The sequence below is a fragment of the Diabrotica undecimpunctata genome, chromosome 5 (assembly GCF_040954645.1).
Source record: "Diabrotica undecimpunctata isolate CICGRU chromosome 5, icDiaUnde3, whole genome shotgun sequence".
NCBI lineage: Eukaryota > Metazoa > Arthropoda > Insecta > Coleoptera > Chrysomelidae > Diabrotica > Diabrotica undecimpunctata.
Window position 1 is genome coordinate 99,549,008 of NC_092807.1, and position 15,888 is coordinate 99,564,895.

Genomic DNA, 15,888 nt, shown 5'->3' on the forward strand with positions numbered 1-15,888 from the left:
CTTTACAAATTCCCCAATGTTCGCTTCTACTTGTATACTAACTTCGGTAAACTTATTGAATTAACACTTTTCCTAATAAATTTACAGTTTAATAGTTCTAGTTCTCTTTATATTTATTATGCTTCTCCAGGTAGGGTCATTAAAGTACATACAACATATTCGTTTCAGAGATTTTAAGATTAAATTATAATAATTTTGACAGTTCTGTTCAGACGTTTTAACTACTTTCTTCACAAAATCTTCATAATGTTTTTGTTATTAGTTTTACCAAAGAATACAAACGCATTGGTTTTTTTTATATCTTTTCATATTGATAACACTTTTTCTGAACTATTACATTGTTTTTAATTAGGCTACACAAAATACAGTGACGGTTTTCATATTGATAACATATCTGAACTATTACATTGTTTTTAATTAGGCTACACAAAATACAGTGACGGATGTCTTTTGCTGCCTAAATTCGTATATAGGTGAAGACCAATATTTTGCTTTTAAATCAAGGATTGTCAAAAAATTCCGGATTCCGGTGTTGATGCCCGTCTTGTAGGATGTGTCAATATTAGTTCTTGAATTTTATTTAAATAAGAAGTGCATTAAGAAATTATTGCTATTTTTAAAGTTATCCCATCATAAAGATGAGTTTTTGTGAATAGCTACTATTAAAGAAATATTGATCGCACATGGAAATTTGGTGCCAGGTGTAAGGAAGTATTTTAATGGAAATTAAATACATTAAATGATCAATAATGAATGAAAGTGATTTCAAAAGTATTTTGGCCACAACTGCTTCAATTTGTACAATTCTACAATTTTTAACAGGAACGTAAGTACAGTACTAACAATACTTATTTTTATTCTTAATTTTATAACTAGTAACTGGAGGTTTTGACAAAAATTTATAAATAAATATTATTGATAACATAAAAGGTGTGCCTTTCCTAATGGCATAATAATTTTTATTCTACATTATTAATAAAATAACACATTTTTATAATTTTTATTCAGAATTAAAAGAGAATTTTCTGGTCCATCATAATTTGTTTAAAAATGAATGAATCACATCTTATATAGCTCCAATGACTTCAAAAAACTACAAAAAAAAATGAAAAATAAGTATTCTAAAATTGTAAATCTCCACTCAGAATTAGCACTATTATAAGTAAAGACTTTAGTTGTTGTAAAAGTTCTCTTGAGCATGATCTTACCAAAATTCAGTTATTTATGGTTTCTCAGTCACAGATTTAAGTAGGTACTATTAGTACTTATAGTTTTTGGTAAAGCTCAATTGCCACATATTGCTCAGTTGTGAACTATTATTTACTGTTATATTGCATCTACTGTATAAAATACACAAAATTGATATTAGATATGAGGCTCAATAGCATATTCCATGATTCCATCCTACACAACCTAGGGTGGATATATTGAATATTCAAATATTAAAAAAATTTTGAAGTGTCAAAAAATAAAATTTGCTCTAGATACCATATTACATTGTATACATGTGTGTTGGCAAATGGCAAAAATAGAAAAGATTGTTCATGCTACATTTTCAATTTGTTTATTGCCACATGGGATTTGTTTTGTATCTACACATTATATACAGGGTGGTCCTTAAGTAATTGTACAAACGAAAACCGTAAATTCTACACTTTAAAATATTACGATTTAAGCCAACTTGCTTTAATAAAATGTTGATATTATGAAAGATACAGGGTGTTAAAGTGGAAATTTAAAATTCTATTTTTCGCTATAACTTTTACGTTTGTAAATATTTTTGGGCAAAAAATTAAAATTGGATGCTTTAAAGCAGGATAAATTATAATTTTATACAAACTTTAATGTAACTGATAGAGGGCGCCACATATGCCACATGTGTGGCATAGATTTGCGCTTTACTTTTTTGCTCTTAAAGTTAACTCTATTTGTGTTAAAATATATTAAAGATACATTATTTTTACAAGAAAAAGGTATACTTGTTGATAACCTCAAAATTTAACCGTTTTCGAGATATTCGCATTTTATAAGTCAGCTGCATAATAATTCTTAGTTGTAATATTTGTGCGGTGAAGCACTGAATACATGTAGATAAGCATAATTCACAGTTTACTTTTATTACAACAACTCAAAGATGATAATGTAACATTACAAAATTTTTGTTATGGCTGCTAAATGTCTTATGAAAATATTCTTCATCTTCTTCTTTAGGTGCCGTGTCCATATTCAGACGTTGGCCGTCATCATGTTTACATTTTCCCTTTTATATCGCTTCTTCAGTTTCTATACCTACTGGAGTTGTATTACTTTTTCCATATTGTAAAATGCTGAAAACCCAAAATATGTGGTTTATGTAAGATGGTACACCACCACATTCTAGAGAGAAGGCAGTGAGAACATACTTAAATATAACTGTTCTGAACGTTGGATTTATCGTGGCAGTCATATTCCTTTGCAATGTGGTGAGATATTGATATAATTATTTATAATTATAATCTATAATTATTTAATTTATAAAAAATCCCAAAAGAATACTTATCATTCATTTAAATTATTTAACAATTTTTATTAGGACAATTAGAAACTAAAGCCCAGGTATTGAATAACACATATGTGTCTTGTTTCATAATATTTTTGCTACCAATCTAACCTTAAAGACTCAGCATTTTTACAAAAACATCATCGTTGGCCTAATAACCGATATTGTTATAAATATAATAAACACATAGGTAATTTAGTTCAGCATAATATTAGTTCGTTAGTTAATCATAATAGACCATTTGTTCGAGATGTAATTATAGTTACTCGTAAGCTGTAACGTAATCATATAAATAAGTAATGACATCTATAGGTTATTCCGTGTTTATATAAGTAACCAATGAATCAAATACATCACAGTTTAACCTCTGCCACAAATAAGATATAGTTCCATAATATACCATAAGGTTTGGATATGTATCCAAAAGAATATATTCATCCATTATACATTATAGCCACCACGTAGCCCAGAATTTAATCTGCTTGATTTTGGTATATGTGGCGTATTAAAACAACGTGTCAATTAGAATCCCATAAACATTCGCAACCAACTATGGGAAGAAATAAATACTGCAGCAGTTTCTTTAGAACCAATGATGCTATTTAATATGAGACGATCTTTTATGTAATATATTGACAAATGAATTAAAGAAATTGGTGGACATATCGAACACTTACGTTGACAAAAAGTTATGTTATTTAGTTTAACCATTTCTTAATTTGGTTTGTAAACAAAATGTTTTGATTATGACTTTAATTTAACATAAAACGTAAAATGTTTGATGTAAAATCCCTATTATTCTGTTTTTGTCAAATTCTATTATTAATTATCCTGCTGATATATTTATTTTATTTAATATTTCGTTAACTATTGACTTTAGTTAAAGGTATTTTATACCAAAATTTAGATTTATTAATGTTTTTGTCTATTTTTCCTTCGTTGCTTGGAGTAATTGCCTTAAATCAGAATTATGCAGCTGATTTGTAAAATGCGATTATCACGAAAACTGTTAAGTTTTGAAGTTATTAAGAAGTATACCGTTTTTTTTGTTAAAATAATGTATCTTTAATATTTTTTATCAAAAATACAGGTAACTCAAACAGCAAAAAAGTTAAGTGCAAATTTATGCCACATGTGTGGCATGTGTGGCGCCCTCTATCAGCTACATCAAAGTGTGTATCAAATTATAATTTCTCATATTTAAAAGTACCCAGTTGTAAATTTTTATGCATAAATCTTCACAAACATGAAAGTTATAGCGAAAAATAGAAATTTAAATTTGCACTGTAACACCCTGTATCTTTCTTAATATCAACATTTTATTAAAGCAATTTGGCTTAAATCGTAATATTTTAAAGTGTAGAATTTACGGTTTTCGTTTGTACAATTACTTAAGGACCACCCTGTATTGTTATATTTAATTTGTTGATAAGATTAAGATAAGAATTAAAATAAAACTGATAACAATTTTAACTTTTTATATAAGTTATATGTGTAACAGAATTAATATAAAGACTAATGTGATTATGATTAATCAGTAAACTAGAAGTTGTAGAATTTTACAGTATGCTATCGCTGAGAAAATAATGTAATTTTAAGATCTAATTGCAAGCAAATATTCTACAATTAGCCAATAGATTCTACAATAACATGATCTATCATATTAACTGAAAGTCCATCTGGATGTTTTCCAGGTGCCTTTATGTATATGCTTCCAAGCAAATTTAAAATTATACAATCATTAAAAAAAAACTACTATGAAAAAAAAACATTTTTGAAATCACAGCAACAAGCAGCAAACAAATTCAAGTTTCTTACCTTGCAAGTTAAGCATTTACTTTGTATTCCAATTCTTTATTTTCCGGAATTTTCAGTTTTTTATTGAAGCTTGTAAAATGAAAGTATTTGCTTTGTTACATAGTTGCAGCAATCTAAAGATAATTTGTTATTATGAGAGTGACAACTAACAAGAACCCAATTCGAGTTTTGTGATATTTTGTGAACACAGGAGGCCATTTTTGCCTTACAAGAGATACAGGGATGTAAATTCTGAAAAATACATATTCATTATACTTTATTAAAAAGCACTTGATATAATCAAACACAACAAATTAATAATGGGAGAAATTAGAATAGACTACAAAAATTTTGAGAATTATCAGAGAAATTTATTGTAATCAAATGACCAAACTCTAAATAGAACATCAGTTCTATTTAGGAACAACTAATAAAATCACAATAGAACTAGGAGTTTGATAGTGTTGTATTTTCAAATCGTTTCTCCATGGAAATGGGAATAGCAAAGGTGACTGGGAAGAAGACATATTTGGTAGCTGCCAGGTTTACAAAAATTGTATAACATGACCATCACTGAGCTGTTTCAGGCTGCGGCAAACAAAATACAGATAGTCATGATGATCGCCACAGTAGAAAACGGAAAGGCACAATAAGAATGGCTGTATGGCATAGACAACTGTAATATTTGTAATTTGGTCACTTGCCACATTTTACTTTTCCGCTTTGATACAGAGGTTTTAACATTTTATATGCGGATTTTTAAATTAATTTCCTTGGTTTGTTGCTTGTCTAGTTTTTGTAAGTTCCGTCTGGTGTATTTCACTTTGGATTAAAAAACAATATTTTTGTGAGATGTAGGATATCAGCTATATGATCAACTTCCAACCTGGAGTATCAGAAACTCTTCTATTAGGGTTGCCATTCCTTAGTCTTAGTGTAGATATGAGAAACTGGTTGATTCTTTACCATTTTACTGAATTAGAAATGCAAGGCCATGAATGGCAATGTCTTTGTTCCTTCTATTTTATCTCCTAACTCATTTATAACGAAAGTCTCATAAACATAAAAGCAAATATGAAAGAAATCAAACAGAGACTCAGTTAACAGCTTTGTTAAGGGCACAAACACAATCCAACCTGATAATGGGTGGGAAATAGATAAGTAAATAAATAGATCAAGCAATTGATAACATATTAATTATTTATGTTTTAATTTACACAACAATATAACATAATATTTTTAGGTTAACCTGCCAAAAAATTGTTCAAAATAAAAGTACCGGAGATATATCTTCGTTTCCATTTGTAAGTGGTTGTTTGTCAACTAGTTTATGGCTTCGATATGGATTTTTAATTAATGACAGTTCCATAATATTAGTGAATACAGTGGGGGCTACATTATTTTTTGCCTATGTTTTGACCTTTTATTTGTACAGTATCAATAAGGTAAGTTTGACTGTTTTCCTAAAAAAATATTACCGAAAATATTAATATAATTGAACTGGTGAGTGGAAAAAGGGTTTAAGTCCAAAATGGAAATTTTACTGGAAATGAAAGAAGCTTTTTATTTAAAAAAAGAAGGAGGATTTAGTGTTAGCATGTACAACTCATTGTACTTGAAAAATAATATAAATAGTGTCATAAATATCTGATGGACTTGGACCCTTTCTTCCATTAATTTGTTTTTTTTATATTTATTCTTCTGTTTTGTTCTGTTCTGTTCTATTCTGTAAAATACAAGTGATAATGAAAAGAACTAAATTGTTTATAAAACTGTCTTTAGAAACTTCAAGGCAATAAACCATACCATATTTTATGAAGAATTACAGTCTCTACCTTGGTGGAATATTTTTGTTATTGAGAGTATTGATGATAAAGTTGAATTTCTTACAAATAATATAATATGCTTGCTGGATCGTCATGCTTCCTACGTAACCCATAAAATTTTAAAAAGTTACGCACCATGGATGACTGATGCTTTAAATATTATGAAAAGACAAAGGGACAAAGTAGGTACTGAGTTCATACAAAAAATACAAAAACATGCACACTTGAGAGGGATACAAAACGATTAGAAATATAATTACTTTAGTTGTCAGAAGAGAAAAAAATGCTTTCTATTCAAAAAAAATGGGATTTCTTAAACATGATCGGTCTTGGTAGAGATACTTAAATGACTACGCAACTATCAGAAAATTTAAGTGATATTTCTGCAATGAAGAATACTTTATAAATTGTGTTCCTACCATGAATCCTGATTTAACACTTAACAACTTTTATAATAATAATTGTCATGTGGACATGGGTGCAAATTGTTCTTTTTACTCGTTTATGTATATATATATATATATATATATATATATATATATATATATATATATATATATATATATATATATATATATAGATTGTGGCTAAACACCCCACACGGGGTTACGCCGCTTAAGCTGTCTAGATCTATGTTATGAAGTAGATCAGTCCTCACTTTCTTTATTTAATTTTTCCTGTTATTTTTCTCCACTGTTTCATATCTCTGGTTTTTTCTCTCCATTGCCGTACGCCCGCCCTGTTGAGATCATTTGTTACTTCTTGTAGCCATGTAGATCTTGATCTTCCACGTCTTCTTTTACCAGCTGGTGTCCATTCCAATATTGAAAATATTGTCGAAGATGGTCCTGATCTCCATATATGTCCTAGTCATTTTGCCCTTTGCTGTTTTATTTTACAAACTATATCCTCTTTAATTTTGTTTAGTAGTTCATGATTCGTTCTTTGTCTATATGGGTTTTCATTAATTTTTATTTGTCCTAATATTGCTCTTAGTATTTTCCTTTCTAGTATTCTAAGGTCTTCCTCTTGTTTTTTTGCCATGCTATGAATTATTGTTTTATATATCTTCATTTTCGATTTCTTGCTCAGTAATTTATTTTTTAGAAGTTTTTTATTTGCATGGTATGTCTTATTCGCTGTAATTATCCTTTCTTTAATTTCTGTTTCCCTTTCTTCATTGTTTGTTATTAATATTCCCAAATACTTAAACTTTTCTACTTCTTCAAATATATATTCTCCCAGTCTAGTCTTTTTGTTTTCATATTTTTTGTCAAATCTCATTATTTTTGTTTTTTCTTGATTTATTACAAAGCCCATTACTTTCCCTTCTGCTACCAATTCTTTTAACATACTTTCCATTGTTTTTCTGTTCTTTGTTATTAACACAATATCGTCGGCATATGCTATTATTGGTCTCTCTCTCGTTCTAAGTGTACCTTTCTTGATTTTTCTGACTATATATTCCAGGGCAAGATTAAACAGAGTTGCAGATAATAAATCTCCTTGACATACACCTTTATTTATAACAAATTCTTCTGTTTCTCCTTCTTGTGTTTTTACAGTTATTACAGTTTTGCTCATTGTCATTTTTATTAATCATCTTAATTTGTGGTGTATTCTCATTTCTCTCATAGCTGTAAGTAATTTCGCTCTGTTTATTGAATCAAATGCTTGTTGGAAGTCTATAAAAAGCAATTCAATTTCTATTTTATATCCATAAGCTTTCTCCATAATTTGCTTTACCTTATGTATGGCATCTGTTGTTTACTTTCCCCTAATAAATCCGCATTGATACTGTCCCATGATATTTGTAGTCGCTTCGGCCAGTCTTCGTTGTATTAAGGTTGACATGATTTTATACGCTGTGTTTAATAATGTCAGTCCTCTATAATTATTACACATTTGTTGGTCTCCTTTTTTATGGACTGTGATAATTGTCCTTTGTACCATTCTTCTGGCATCTTTTCTTCGTCCCATATGACTTTTATTAATTGGTATATTTTTTCTCTGAGTTCATGTCCACCATATTTTATAAGTTCCATGTTTATACCGTCTATACCTGGTGCTTTACCGTTGCGACTACTGCTTATAATTTCCTGAACTTCACCTTTCGTTGGTTTTTCTAGCTCGGTTTCTATCATTGTGGTCTCTTCTTCCACGTTTTCATTTAAGTCTTGGTCTTCTTGTACTGTTAATAATTCTTTAAAATAATCAGTCTAGATTTCTTTAAACTATTTGTCATTTTCTGATACTTTTCCATTTCTATCCTTCATGCCTTTTATCTTTCCTTTAATGGTTTTGTTCTGCTCGCTAATTTTCTTATAAAATGCTTTTGTGTTTCTGTTTGTGTTTTCTTTTTCTATTTCATTTATCTTATCATTTAACCAGGTTCTTTTAATTTTCCTTATTTGTTTCTTACTCGTTTATGTACCAATGTGTATTACTTTTATGCACTCGCCCGTTGTGCTTGTTTTCTGATATCATTTAATTTGTTTTTTTTTCTTATGTCAATTTCTTTCCAGATATCTTCTGGAATCCAATCATTTCTCTTGTGATTTCTTTATAAGCAGTTTTATCTCTTTGTAGCAATCCTCTACATTGGTTTCAAATCTTTTAACTTCACTTATGAAGGCTTCCTTTAACATACCATCTTCTTCAAGTTCCATGTTCTATCAAAGGTTGGAAAGCATCATGGTTGTACGGACCCTGTTGGCTGCCGCTCTAAATAGTTCTACAGTACTAAATTCATACCATTCCCTCAAGTTCTTAAGTCACTATATTCTTGGTCTTCCCACATTTTGCTTTCCTCGAATTCTGCCTTGCATAATAAGTTGCAATAATGAGTATTTTTGCCCTTTCATCACATGTCTTAAGTACTGAAGTTTTCTTCTTGTGGTAGTCAATATTATTTCAGCTTCATTTCCCATTCTTCTAGTAACTTCTGCGTTAGACAGTCTTTGGGTCTATGATATTCGTACATTCTTCTGTAACACCAAAATTCAAAGGCGGCCAATTTATTCGGATGCACTCGTTTTAATGTCCATGCTTCCAAACCATAAAGAACAGTAGTTTGGTACACATTTAATGTTATCCATGTTCCTAAGTATTTGTAGGTATCCACATTCAATTACAGTATCCTCAACAATCAATTGGTTGTTTGCAACTGCTGATTTAGTCATGTACATGAATTTAGTTTTCTTCAAATTCATCCTTAGTTCGTATTTATGACAGCATTCTTACGGTCTGTAAATGATTTTTGTTATCCGTCATTATTACTGTATCGTCTGCAAAACACAAGTTATTCAAAACTTCTCCGTTGATAGATATATCTTCTATTTAATATGAGAGCGCTTCTTTATATACCGCTCCACTGTAGACATCGAAGAGTAGTGGTGATGGAGATCAATTTTGCTCTTCAACAAATTTTAAGGCTTTTTTTGCAATACTGCTGCCATCAGTTTTTGTAATCAATAATATCTTGGTAAGACAATTTCTCTTTGAAACTGAAATGGTTTGATTGTTCTACTTTTTGAGATCATGCTTTTGTATTCTTCCCGAAGATAAACTCTTTTTATCTTATAGAACCGTTTGAGTTGTGGTGTTAACCCTTGAAAGGTCCAATACGTCGGTCATATACTGAGGGGGCCTAAATATCGTTTATTGCGGTTAATCGTTCAAGACAAAATAGAAGTAAAACGCTAAATAGGACAAAAAAACTGTCCAAATAACCCAGGAAAAAGAACGTTTCAGAAAAGAGTGAGAGACCATTTTTTTAAAATATGTTCTTGGCTGATTAAATAAATCTAATTATAATCTAGCGTTAGGTACAATAACCCGATAATATATTGACAACTGTGGAAATACAAAGAAGGAAGAAGACCTCGGATAATGAAATGTAATGGCGATCTGAAACAACATGTGAGAGCAAGATAGATGAAAACAGCACTGAAAAACAAGTAAAAAAGAATGGGAGACCTACGTTCAAAAATGAACAGAATAAGCCTTGATAGATTGATAAACAAGCATTTATCATAGCGTATCGTGAAAAAAAAAATTTTCATATTGGCAATATACAAAATTTCACGTACTCACTCCATGAATATTTAAATATATTAAGTATGTAAAAATAAATTTTTAGTATTGCTGCTGATAATTTTTTATTTTAAATTGTTTAAAATGCGGTTAATTGTACATTGTATATTTTATATTTTTAGGTGTGTGGGGGTATTGTAATCTTATCAAGGTTAGCCGTATTTGGGTACTTCACTACTTTTAATCACTGTTTCAATAATTTTCCTATAAACAATTATTGCATTAAGTAAAACTGAAAGTAAATTACTGCTATTGTAAAGGGTGATTTATGAGGAAGATATATTTTTATAGATGTACATTTTATAGAGGCAAACACGTTTACTTTTGTATACCAAGTATTATTTGTTAATTACTGTGGATCTTGCAATAATACGTATCGAGATAGAGGAAAAAATTTAAAACATAATTTAATCTTCTTCGTCTGTTCATAACGTCTTACGCCTTCCGGTTTCTAGTTTTAATTATTGCCTGTCGTTTTAATTTCCAGCCCGAAGATTCCTCTCCGACATTGTTCTTTGAACGCCTCCTAACCATGTTTGTTTTGGTCTTTCTCTTTTCTTTCTTTCATCTGGTACCCATTTTATTATTCGCTTAGGAAATGGTCTATCATCAATTCTTTGGACATGACCAAACCATGTAAGCGTTCAATTTCTCATTTCTCAACAACTATTATTGAAGCATTTCTTCAATAATAGTTGGTGAGACTCATATTTTGTCATATTTCTTCTTCTTCTTGATGTGCCTATCCGTTACGAATGTTGACGATCATCATGGCAATCTTTATCTTATCTGCAGCAGCGCGGAAAAAGTATTGAACCAGATTCTGAGGTTCTTTAACCGTCTTCCTGGACCTCGTTTTCCAAATATTTTTCCTTGCAGGATAGCTTGAAGGAGAGCATATCTGGATTCATTTCGCTTAATATGTCCGAAGAACTGTAACTTTCGAGATTTGATGCAGGTCAGTACCTCTCGGTTCTTATTCATTCTTCTGAGGACCTCTTCATTTGTGACTCGGTCAGTACACGGGATCTTCAGCATTCTCCGATATAGCCACATCTCAAATGCTTCCAGTTTTCTGCACATATCTTCGTTCAAGGTTCACGATTCAACACCATAAAAAAGGACAGAGAAGACGTAGCATCGCAACATTTTTACTTTTGTAAGAATCCTGGTTGTTGGTCCATTCTTCATTTATTATGGTGGCGAGATAGTTGTAGTGCGTCACTCTTTCTACAGGGGATTGATTGACGTAGAGTTGACCTTCTGTTATTCTTTTCTTGCTAATTACCATAAGCTTTGTCTTCTTAACGTTTATATTGACTCCATATTGTTGACTATAATACGTGATTTTCTTCATAAGAACTTGTAGGTTTTCTAAGTTGTTCGCAAATACTATGGTGTCATCTGCATATCTGATGTTGTTTAGCTGGTAACCATTTAGTAGAATACCTTTTTCAGTTTCGTGCAAAGCTTCGATAAATATTCTTTCAGAGTACAGATTGAAGATTAGCGGAGACAAAATACAGCCTTGCCTCACTCCACGCATGATTTTCACATAGTCAGTGTATTCACCTTCAACTCTTAGATTTGCTGTCTGATTCCAGCAGAGACTTCTAATTATTTTCAGATCTTGGTTGTTAATTCCTGTTTCTTTTAGTATTTGCATCATCTTGGCCTGGCATCTCTGGAATAAGACTTGTACTGAGAACAAAGCCTCTCTAGTACCAACAGCATTTGAGAACCCGAACTGATTAGGGGACATTTGACTTTCACACAGCTTGTAGATTCTCTTGTGAATTATCTTTAGGAACAATTTTAGGAGATGACTTATAGGCATATAGTACGGTAATCTTCGCATATTTTGGCTCCTGGTTTTTTTGGAAGTGCAATAAACTCAGATTTTAGCCATTCTGTTGGTATTTCTCCAGAGTTGTATATGTTGTTGAATATCTTTGCGATTATTGCTATTGATTCGTTGTCCATTAGTTCTGCTTGTATATTCTCATATTTGGTCGTTGGGTATTTTTTTCAATTGTTTTGCAGATCTGCGCGAGAAGTCCATTTCTAAGGACAATAAGATATATCTTTGGACCACAGTATTAAATTTAGATATCCTCTAACTTTTTTTCCTCTTACTATTCATTATTCTATTTCCTTTTTAGACCGGCCACTATGGTTTATTGTTGTGCCTAAATATGTTTACTCCCTACAAGCATTAATTAATTTCATTTATGATCAGGTTTCCACAGATGTGTTTTTGACCGATTATCATACCTATAGACCACATTTTTCATATTCATTAAATAACCTTTTAGTCATAAATTCTAGGCCATTTTGTCCTGGATTATAACCACTTAATCATCAGTGAAATAAAGAGTGTTCAAAGTATTCTTCTCGTCAATTGTACGATAATTCCAAAGCAGAATCTTCTCCACCTTCTCAGGGCTTCATTTATATATTTTTTAAACAGAACTGGTGAAAGACAACATCCCAACACACATCGATAAGTACATTATTAAAAGCAGATATGGCTTGCATTCAGAGGAATCTTTTTTAATATCCTGTAGAATCGTCTTTGTACATTGGTCGACACTTTGGGCTTAAATAAAGTTCTGGATAAAGGAAAATACCACTTTAATATAGTTCGAAAGCATGATAAGCAAAAGCATCGACAAATAAGTTGTCTAAATTGTTTGCCTTATTCAGGTCAACTTATCAAACAACATTAGGCAATAACTTAAAAACAGTTGTATTCAACAGTCGATAAAAAGAGTGAAGAAGCCTAGACCTAATAATTTCAAGGGGCAACTTCAATGCCAGCATTAGATAAGGTGCTTATGAAGACTACGTTGGAAAATTTGGCTTAGGAGAAAGAAGCGAGAAAGATAATTAACTGCTATAATTTTGTATAAAAGAAGAACTGGTACTCAGCAATACATTTTCTAAACTCTCAAAAATACTAGTTTAATTAAACGTAAAGCTAAGATTAATACTATTACAAGAATTAATATTATACTCAACAGGCTTCCGGATTGAACTGCGTCGATCATCACTGCGCCGAGATTTCGACATCCTCTCTGATGTCTTCTTCAGGGCTTTCGAGGTCTTAGTCTCCCGAGCCCCCAGACACTACTACACTGATATCTAATCAATGTATTACTGCTACTGGCAATAGCGAACGGTTCATTTACACCGTCGATGGTGACGTGGTTTGGATGGAGGTTGGTGTGGGGGTTAGCGTGGGGATTGGCCCAAGTGATGGCGCGAACATTTCTGACGTGATCTTAACTGTAACGGGATGCCGTCATCTCGTTTATTGAGGCAATATAAATCTCATTGTGTATAAAAAGTTTTCGTAAATGTTTACTCATTTCTTTAGCCCTGATTTATTATTACTAATATATTATATTTATTTATCAACTATTTCTTCTATTTATTTAGTATTTTATTATATATGTTTTAGACCGTCATAGTTCGTCAATTTCTGGGATGCTTCTTTTTCCTGGTGATAATTTTACTCCACATCCATAACAATTCGACTGATGAAGAGCTAGTCCGATCACATTTGGGACTAGTTTGTTGCGGAGTTACCATTTTATTTTTCGCCGCTCCTTTCGCGTCACTTCTGCATGTAATTAAAATGAAGAGTACAGAGAGTCTTCCGTATCATCTTATTTTCGCTTCGTTCATTGTGTCGTTACAATGGCTGATTTACGGATATGTTTTAAAGGACGAGTTTGTCCAGGTAAGTCGTAGGTAAGATATTTACACGATATAGTTGCGCAACAACACATATATGTTCTGTTCTTGTTACTGCGTCAGATAAAAATCTGAGACAGCTGGAAACTGCGTGTTATGCACAAATGTTAATATCAGCGTAATTGCTGACAAATTCTTAGTCTTACTTCTGTCAGCTACTGCCGAGTAGATCTCACAAAGGCTTATATGAATTAGGCCGTATAATTACATGCAATGGTACGCTATCAGCAATTACCTAATGGTCTTAACACGAATTGTCGTCGATAGTGAATCTTACTGTTATCACTATGAACCAAAATTAAAACGTCAGAGAATACAGTACAAGTATTCGCAGTCTCCGAAGTGAAATTGTTTATTCCAACTTTTTTTTTTATTTTTTTTATTACGAGGGACTAAGCGGCGTGCCGATCACGTTTGATCTCATATTGGGCGTACGATGTTGGAAATTTTCAAATATCTGCCTTCAGGCCACAACTTTTGCCATGTGTTTGGTCTGTTAAACCAATAAATTAAATGGTGTCGTTTTAGTTAAGGCACATAAGTAGAAACCACTGTTAAAATACGTTTTTGAAAACTAAACTGTGTTTTATCTGTTTAAATTTAAAAACATTGCTATTTCTTGTTTCTGTAACTTATTTTTTATTATACTTCTACAGGTTCCAAATTTAATAGGATGTATTCTGTCAGGAATCCAGCTGAGCTTATTTCTTATATATCCAAAGAAAAGTAAAGTGAGCGCGCTGGTTTAAATGTTCTAGTACTCATAAGATGTAATATATTAAAATGTTAAAAAGAGATTAAGAATAAAGTTATTAATAACCAAAATTTTGTTTTAATGTAGTTATTTGCCCTATGTTTCATAGGGTCGCCGTTATTAGAAAAGGGAGGTGTAACTGCAATTCCCGTTCGTAGTAGAAATACTAGACGTGCACCCTGGTTAACGCTAAATGAACTAGCACATACTGGCAGTAAGATAATCCTTAGGATCTCCTGACCAAATAACACTTCCCACAGTGTGACGAATAAAATAAACGGTTCTTGTAAACACCTTACAACTAGACCATTCGGACCTATAGTCCAAATTTACCACATAAACGTAGAAGGAATAAGCTATGCTAAAGTCCAGTTTACATCTAAACTATTCAAAAATTACAACGTGACTTAGTTGCTATACAGGAAATCCACTGCGAAACGGATGAGCAACGACCAAAAAAGTGGCAAAATACCGGGCTATGAACTATTTGGGCGCAACTTATCACCGATATTTGAGACAATAGATTTAAAATGCTTCGCTAATCTTTACTTCCATTGATAATTGTGTCTATAATCGCTAGTATTATCGTCTCCAATATTTACAAACCATCTGCCACATCTTTAGGAACCCAAGTAATTCAAGGACACCCCACCCTGCTGTATACGTTGGCGATTAAACGTTTATAACTATTGTTTAATTTTGTCTGGCAACAGAGACTTACCTTTAGCGGCATCACGAAAAGTTCTAATGATTTCTTTCACAGCCAACATTGTTCAGTTATAAAAAAATCGGCACGCAAATCATTTTAATCAATTCTATCTCACGTCCAGGATAGGATTTTAAAAAGGCCAACTGGAATGATTTCTCTACCTATCTGGATAAATGCTTGGGGTGAATCACACTTAATAACAAAAACTACAATAGTCTGAAAGTATCATTTCCGGCCCATTACCATTTTATGCCACCCGCAGTTAGGTTTTTGTACCATATCTTTACGTTTGTACCTTCCTCTTAGTTCCTTGCCTTTATTTACAATTTCCTGCCTTATATGTCTCTCATTTTCGGTCAGGTCATCGTTGATGAAGACCTTTTCTCCAGTAAGAAATCTGAGCTTGCTT

At 31.7% G+C, this 15,888-nt stretch overlaps 1 protein-coding gene across 1 annotated transcript; it reads left to right on the forward strand.

Moving 5' to 3' along the window:
* Positions 1-456: 456 nt before the first annotated feature.
* slv (sugar transporter SWEET1) lies at positions 457-14,835 on the forward strand. Its single transcript, XM_072532337.1, has 4 exons — positions 457-826; positions 5,580-5,781; positions 13,721-14,002; positions 14,673-14,835. The coding sequence occupies exons 1-4, from the start codon at positions 750-752 to the stop codon at positions 14,763-14,765; spliced, it is 654 nt and encodes a 217-aa protein (XP_072388438.1). The 5' UTR covers positions 457-749; the 3' UTR covers positions 14,766-14,835.
* The last annotated feature ends 1,053 nt before the right edge of the window (positions 14,836-15,888 follow it).

Coding starts and splice junctions, on each gene's coding strand:
- slv (XM_072532337.1), top strand. CDS start 750: ATGAATGAAAGTGATTTCAAAAGTATTTTGGCCACAACTGCTTCAATT. Junction 5,782..13,720: donor ATTTGTACAGTATCAATAAG/GTAAGTTTGACT, acceptor TATATGTTTTAG/ACCGTCATAGTTCGTCAATT. Junction 14,003..14,672: donor TAAAGGACGAGTTTGTCCAG/GTAAGTCGTAGG, acceptor ATACTTCTACAG/GTTCCAAATTTAATAGGATG.